Source organism: Prunus mume, linkage group LG6, assembly GCF_029339155.1.
Source record: "Prunus mume cultivar Tortuosa linkage group LG6, ASM2933915v1, whole genome shotgun sequence".
In the NCBI taxonomy this organism is placed as follows: Eukaryota; Viridiplantae; Streptophyta; class Magnoliopsida; order Rosales; family Rosaceae; genus Prunus; species Prunus mume.
This window is the reverse complement of record NC_142703.1, coordinates 12,717,168-12,724,793: the sequence shown is the minus strand read 5'-3', so window position 1 is coordinate 12,724,793 and position 7,626 is coordinate 12,717,168. Positions and strand designations below refer to the sequence as shown.

Here is a 7,626-nt window from a genome sequence, read left to right as displayed (position 1 = left end):
ATTTTCTACAAATAATTTTCACATATTTAGTATTTTATAAATCGTACAGCCGCCGGCTGTACTTTATTTTTTTGTTTTAAAAAAATAGTATAGCCGCTTGGCTATACTTATGTTGACACATGCCGCCTAATCGCAAGACGGGTCATTTTGTCATCCCCTACACAGTATAGCCGGACGGCTATACCTTTGACAAGGGACACCTAATCACTAGGGGTTTTTTTGGTTGTAAATAGTATAGCCGCATGGATATACTGATTTAGATACGTGGCATCTAATCACTAGGGGCATTTTTTAAATTATATAAATCGTATAGCCGCGCGGCTATACACGGGTTTTCTAGAGTCGTTACCTTTTTGACACGTGGCGCATAGGCGCTAAGAGGTTCCTTTTTAATATATTTAAATAGTATAGCCGCTCGGCTATATGTTTTAATATATTTTTTTAAAATAGTAGAGCCGGTCGGCTATACTGTTTTTAAAAATATTCAAGGGTCTATACTCTGGGGGTGATGAACCAATGGCTGTCCGTTCGGAATGAGGTAACAGATCAACCTGACACAACTTATTTCTGCAGCTATTGTGAAGAGCCATGTAGTGGTCTTTTCTTGGCATGGTGTTTGCTTGTGGTGTCAAAGACTGGTACATGTGGATTGCCACAGTAGCATGTCCAATGAAACAGGTGATATTTGTGAATTTAGGTCCATTGAAAAGGTTGATTCTATCCCCTCCTCATGTAAAGGAATTGAGCCAGACTTCCGCTGGTGGATTTTTGAGCTCCATTACTCCGGGGGCCAATGAGATAGCATCTTTAGTACGTGCAGCTACTAGGTGTCAAAGCTACAAGTCCAATCATGGAAATGAAACCTATGTTGACAAGGGAAATAGTGGTAGTATTGGGGATATGTCCGCAGAAAGCACAGCTGATACTCATCACGCTGTTAATGGTTCTCATAAAATTGAGGAAAACCGTAATGGTACTGTAAATGTGGATTTGCAGCACCAAGATGGTGATGTAGATAGGAAATTGGATCAAAATTAAGATTTGCTAGTTTAGCCCCTAATCAGGAAGTCCTAACAGTACATTCTAATTGATGATGAACCTATTCTCTATTTATATTTGTGATATATAATATATTGTTGCTTAATTGTTGCATCTTTTGTGTTTCATGTAGGTTTTTGCCTGGACTCAAAACTTAAATGGTCTGTAGGTGAAAGTAGCAACAGCAAGAGGAGGAGGCGGCATTTGCATAATCACCCGCGCCTATTTTTAGGGAAGCACTGTGTGGAAAGGCATTGCGAAGAGGCTTTTCTTGGCCATGTGTCTCCTCACCTGGCAAATCAGAACCATCGAGTTTAGGAGCTTGTGATGTCTGAAATGAGTGAAGAGCCATGGAAAGTTGAATGGTGATCATCGGTGATCACCCTAACCGCAGTTAACACTGACAATACAAGGCGGAGGAGCTATGAGGTTGAGAGGTCCCATTTGGAGGCCTCCAAATTTTTCCAAGTCAACCCATTAAATTAACTAAAACATGAAAATAAAAATGAAATATTAAATATCACCCCACAACACCACATGTAGCACTAAAACCAAAATTGAATAGAATATTAATTATCAACAAATTCTACGACTTAGGAGGAGGCGGGTTTGAAAAAATGTTTTCCTCTTCCCAATTTGCTGCATTCTAATAAAGTATTTCCGTCATTTCTCTTCATGCTTTCCATCAAATTTTGGTTGTAAAAACCAAGCTTTAGATTTTCCAAAAATCACAGTCCTTTTCTCCCTCCCTTATCATAAACTTGATGGAAAATCAATTTACCAGCTATGCGGTCATTTTTTGTTTCTAGGGTAATATAGGGCACATCCATATTTGCACAGGGCCTCCAAAATCAATGAGCTTCAGTGGCGCAAGGCAATGGTTTCACTTTTGGAATTTTCCAGGACATAAAGCAATGAGAACTTAGAGGGAGAGAAGATGATCAGAAGGTGTTTGTGTTCACCGAATCCGGCTGCCAACAGAGGAAGTACGCAGGAAGTTTGGGCAAGGGTACGAGGATTTAATTTGGGGTCTTTTTGACTTGAACTTCCTAGTATAGAGGAACTTCATCCGGCAATGTGTCTTCTCCGATGAGTTGAGCACTTGGACAATGGTGGAGAAATTGGCCCGCATCATGCTTGGCAATCACTCTCCGTGAGGTGGACTGAGAATATCGGATATGATTTCTCTGTATATATAGCTAACTACCCTGCGCGTAGAGATTCTTTAGCAACATTTCAAATCATCATCCTGCATGCATCATCCGTTTTACTTTAATTGAATTGAATGTTAGACTTGGGGTATTTTCAATGTAGCTAGCTAGCTACAATATTTTCTGCTCTGAAGGTGAAACTATTGGTATACGTAATGACTGGGGATGGATTAGATTTTATATTAGATTATATTAGATTCGAAACTTAGAAAATAGTTGAGTATTACCGCGCGGCTCTACTATTTCTTTTTTATAAAATTAGGAAAACTATATGGCCGCGGCTATACTATTTCTTTTAAAAGGAAAAAGGACCCTCAACCCAGAGGTGCCACGTGTCAAAAACCGTATAGCCGGGCTGCTATACTATTTTTTAAAACCAAATTTAAAACCAGGGTATATCCGCGGCTATACTAGTTCTTTTAAAAATTAAAAACCGCATATAGCCACGCGGAACTATTTCTTTTAGGCAAAACCTAGGATAACCACGCTGGCTATACGATTTATTTTTATTTTTAAAAAAGGATTATTCCAGAAAGCACAGCTGATACTCATCGAGCTGTTAATGGTTCTCATAAAATTGATGAAAACCGTAATGGTACTGTAAATGTGGATTTGCAGCACCAAGATGAAGATTGTGATGTAGATAGGAAATTGGATTCTAAGCCCTTGTTAGTTTTTATCAACAAGAGGAGTTTGACTCAGCGTGGGAATTCACTGAGGCAATGATTGAATATTCTTCTCAATCCTGTTCAGGTTTGATTTCTCTACCATCTTGATTGTTGCATCTTTTTGTCTATCTACTGAACCAATGTCTATTTTGGTTGTTTGATGAGTCAGTTCTGGAGTCAGTTTTGCATGGGGATTATTATTACTTCTATGCCTCTTTATTTATGCCCTTACTTCACATTGAATGGGCTCTCATTTGTCTTCGCATTCATAACCAACTCTGGCATGCTTCATTTGTAGGAATTGGGTCTAATTTGTCAAAAATTTTCCGAATAAAACATGTATTTTTTCCGATATAGTATTTTAGAAGTAGTACAGCCGCACGGCTATATTCCATTTTTGTCTTTTAAAAATAGTATAGCCGACCGGCTATACTGTTCTGACACCTGGCGCTTATGCAAAAGGCTGGCGGCTATACTCGGTTTTTCTTTTTCTTTTTCTTTTTAAAAAAATTGTATAGCCGAACGGCTATATTATTCTGACACGTGGCACTTAATCACTAGGTGGTTTTTTTTTTTTTTTTGGTAAATAGTATAGCCGTTGGCTATACGTATTCTGAAACATATATTTGCAAGGTATTTTTTATATTAGTATAGCCGGCCGGCTATACTGTAATGTTCCTAAATATAGTATAGCCGTTCGGCTATACGTTTAGCCACATTGGCCACTAACTGCTAGGCGGGTCCTATTCCTTTTTTGTTTGGTTGAAATAGTATAGCCGGTCGGCTATACATATTTTGCACTTCACTTTTTGGCGGTTATACTCAGTTTCATTAATGTTTCCAAAAAAAATAGTATAACCACAAATCTCATAAAAAACATGAGTCAATCTCACTCTGAAAAGGTAATTACTAACCAAAATTATCAAAATTTGAGTACCCAGCGGCCCATATTTTTTTTCAAAGCTTTCAAAATGCATTTGTGCTAACTTGAATTCCAAGTTTCTTCCGTTTTGGTGGAGAAATTATGTAATGGTAATGTACTACCACATCAGCTAATAGTACTTCCATTCAAAATAACTCGGAATTTAGCTCAAAATCGGGAATTTAAGAGGGAAAATTAACAATTCTCTTGTTTAATAACTTAAGCACGAAATTTATTAAATAACACGTGGAAAAAATCATGAAAATTAGGGCATCATAATTCCAAGTTTAATTTCCACCCAAATAGGCGTCATTTCACAATTTTCATAGTGCCATTTAAAAATTCAATATACATAATCCAAAAACCGAAATCTTCAATTGCCAAAAATTAAAATGATGGAAATCTAAATTATATCATAGAATTCTATGTAATTTTCAACTCTTTCATCCAAACAGAAGGTTAAATTCAGTCATCTTTCAATTGACCTATCAAAGTGAACAGAAGAATATCCGTACCATGGCTGCTGCTCTCATGATGTGATCAGACAGGTTGTATCTGGATTCCCCTTCCGAATGTTTCCCTGCAAACAGAAACATGACAGTCCAGTTGAAACAAAATCACCCCCTAAGAAAAGTGCAAAAAGTTGAAACTCTAATTGGGGAATTTGATTTTTGGTCGAATCGATGTAATTGGGGATTTTATTTGGTAAATCCAAGATGGGCCCAAGTCTTGCTAGTGTAGTAATGTTTGTTTCATTCTCAGCTTATCTTTTCTGACCAAAAACCAAAAAATGATGTGACCAATTCACCCTTTTGACCCGATTTGTTAAGTGTGTCCAACACCACGGACCTTTAATAAACGGGTTATCGGGTACCCGCAGCCACCGTCCTCTCAGTTTCGTCCGTTTTTGTTTGCCTCAGCCTCAGTTTCGTTAGAGCCGTCCATTCTCTGATTCCGAGTCTTTGAGCAGCTCAACGCAGCCCACCGCGGATTGACGAAGAGTGGGTTGTGCGCATCTGATTTTGCTGCTTCTTATCAATTCACTGGTTCCTTCTTCTTCTGGTAAGTATATATTTCGAAGTCTGATTAGGGTTTTTCAGTCTCCTGTTAGATTTGCAGTTTGGTAGCCAACCCCTTTGTTGAATTATGCACAGAGTATTTTTTGGAGTGAAATTCATGCTATTCAAAATCAAAATTTTATAGGCATGAAACAGAATCAGCTTGTTAGATGAAAATCAAAGACACCATGAATTCTATTTGTTTTTTTTCTTTCTCTGTTATGGGTTTTGTAGCTCTTGCTTTGAATTGTTAGGCATATTTGCTGATTGCAAATTATTATTTTTGTTTTCTGACAGGATCTTTTAGTTTGTAGCTTTAGATATGGATGATCATTGATCATTATAAGATTCTCGGTTTGCCTTCCGGTGAAGAAGGTGCTAAGCTTACAGAAAAGGAGATTTCAAAGGCATACAGAGCAAAGGCTCTTGAGTTGCACCCCGATAAGAGGCTGGATGATCCCGATGCCCATGCCAACTTCCAAATTCTCAAGTCATCCTATGAGATACTTAAGGATGAGAAGGCCAGGAAGCTGTTTGATGATTTACTGAGAGTTAAGAGAGAGCATCAGCGGCGCCATTTGGAGCGCGATTCCAAGCGACAGAAGATGGTCTCTGATCTTGAAGTGAGAGAACGAGCTGGCTTTGCTCCAGATGCAGCTGCCAAAGATAGAGATGAAGAGGAGAGAATTGCTAGGAAGCTTAAGGAAGAGATTGCGAGAATACGTGCCATGCATGCGAATAAAGGGGCGGCAACTGCTTCAGTTCCAAAAAGAGAAAGTAGGGGAGTTGGGAAGGAGAGCGTGGGTGGTGCTAAGCCAGGATTGGATAAGGAGAAGGTGCTTAAAGTTTCTTGGGAAAAGGTTGGTGAAGGTTATACAGCCCAGAGGTTGAGAGACTTGTTCTCCAAGTTTGGTGAGGTTGAAGATGTTGTTATCAAAGATGCTAAGAAGAGAGGTTCGGCCCTAGTCGTAATGACAACTAAAGATGCGGCTGTAAGTATGCCATGACTGTTATGTTTATAATTTCTACTTTGAACTTTTATTTTCTTAATGATGTAGTGACATACCATTGGCGTTATTATTTGTAGGTTGCAGCAACACAAATTGTGATGGGCGACCTTTCTAATCCATTGCTAGTTTTACCTCTTCAACCAGTTGCAGTGACTGATGCTCCACCAGTTCAGAAGTCTAATGAACCTGATCGACTTAACAATTTGATTGGGGCGAGCTATCAAACTTTTGAGGATTCTGTTTTGCAGAAACTCCAAAAGGTTTGACTAGGATTAACTATTCTTCATACCTTATCTAAAGATTGCAATGATCATGCAGAGACTTCAATTTAAGTCACTTGACATAAAGAGAAAGTTGCCTCTCTTATTTTTTATTGTGCTCTTGCTGTTGTATTTTTGCAGTTAGATGTCTGTGTTATACAATTTTTGCATCTTTTCATTTTAAAGCAGATATATATATATATATATATATGTTAAACTGTTAATCAACCGGATCATACACAGACTATTATGCTTGCATGTAGTTATATCGTTAAAACTATGATATATTCTTGTGCTTCAAAAGGGCAATAAGTTGTATGTGCCCACGTATCTGACAGTTGATTTTTAATTTTCAAATTTTGATACTGCCCCGTAGTGAATAGGGAAATAAATTCTATTTTTTTGCTCTGCTTTTTAGTACATCAGTTTTGAGTCTTTGTCTGGTTTTTCTACTATAGGCTGCGCAGAAGCAAAAATAATATTCTAGAAGCATGAAAGGATGATGATCCCAAAAGCACTACAAGATTCACGAACTGAATTCCCATGTACAGGTAAGAATGACCGTTACTTTCATTATTTCATTTTTGCCACTCCCAATTCATGCCAGCCTTTGTCTGGGTCACTTTGTTTTCTGAACATAAGAATGATATCCAAATACCTTTTCAAAGTGCATGACAAGCACATTTCAATTGTACATAGGAGCATATGCTTTTGCCAAGCCAATGGTAACACAGACCACGTGGCAAGAGAAGTTTATAAATACCGATGTGATTGGAGCAAAGGTTGCCAAGGCCTTTGAAAGAGTTGCTGGACTTGCATTTCTCTAACCAAAATCATCTATGCTTTTGTGAAAAAGTACAAATAGCCAATCTTTGCATGACTGACTGATATACTCTAATTCTTTGACATGCAGGGAACTGGTGAGAAGTCTCTCAAGTATCAAGATTGTGCATGAGAAGTGCTTTTAACCAGAGATGTTATAAACATGAATTAGTTACTGAGAGATCAAGACTGGCATTGATGTATGCTAACAGTTTACCATTCTCAAGGTTAGGACAGAATTATTTCTGTTGGCCATTTTGAATTTGGTGTATTGGTTATATCCACGGTTGCATCCTGTGCTATTTCACAAATCATTGTACACTCCATATTGTATCAAGTTAATGATTCACTTGGGTTTTCATTTATTTCACTGTTTCATCATTTTATATCGTCGATAAAATTTGGATTCATCACCCCCACTTAACACTGTTTCCTCATCTGTTACGTAGAATGATGGCCGGATGACTTGTGAGATTGAAAGGTGATCGATGTTAAGTGTTTTGGCATGGCATTACTCTGATACTTTGAGCGTTAGGTTCACGGCCTCTTAGAGCTCTCATCGTGCCAGTGAAGATGTAGCAGAAAAGAAAAATTGTACTTTATTTCCTATTTGTTTATACTTTAAACTATTAATTTT

At 37.9% G+C, this 7,626-nt stretch overlaps 1 protein-coding gene across 6 annotated transcripts; it reads left to right on the top strand.

The window, feature by feature from the left end:
• The first annotated feature begins 4,662 nt into the window (after nucleotides 1-4,662).
• Nucleotides 4,663-7,354, top strand: LOC103334859 (DNAJ heat shock N-terminal domain-containing protein). 6 transcript variants are annotated; one of them, XM_008237835.3, is made up of 6 exons: nucleotides 4,675-4,901; nucleotides 5,195-5,889; nucleotides 5,985-6,167; nucleotides 6,626-6,718; nucleotides 6,867-6,949; nucleotides 7,081-7,354. In XM_008237835.3, exons 2-4 carry the CDS (start codon nucleotides 5,224-5,226, stop codon nucleotides 6,644-6,646), a joined length of 870 nt encoding a protein of 289 aa, XP_008236057.2. In that variant the 5' UTR covers nucleotides 4,675-4,901; nucleotides 5,195-5,223; the 3' UTR covers nucleotides 6,647-6,718; nucleotides 6,867-6,949; nucleotides 7,081-7,354. The 6 variants fall into 6 exon arrangements, with proteins under 6 accessions (XP_088911463.1, XP_088911462.1, XP_008236057.2 ...); XM_089055335.1 differs by having other exon boundaries at nucleotides 4,676-4,901; nucleotides 6,867-6,970; XM_089055337.1 differs by having other exon boundaries at nucleotides 4,663-4,901; nucleotides 5,212-5,889; nucleotides 6,867-7,354.
• The last annotated feature ends 272 nt before the right edge of the window (nucleotides 7,355-7,626 follow it).

Excerpts from the sequence above, each read along its gene's own strand:
- LOC103334859 (XM_089055337.1), top strand. The coding sequence starts at position 5,224 with ATGATCATTGATCATTATAAGATTCTCGGTTTGCCTTCCGGTGAAGAA. Across the intron at positions 5,890-5,984 it reads TGACAACTAAAGATGCGGCT|GTTGCAGCAACACAAATTGT; the intron begins GTAAGTATGCCA and ends TATTATTTGTAG. Across the intron at positions 6,168-6,625 it reads TTTTGCAGAAACTCCAAAAG|GCTGCGCAGAAGCAAAAATA; the intron begins GTTTGACTAGGA and ends TTTCTACTATAG.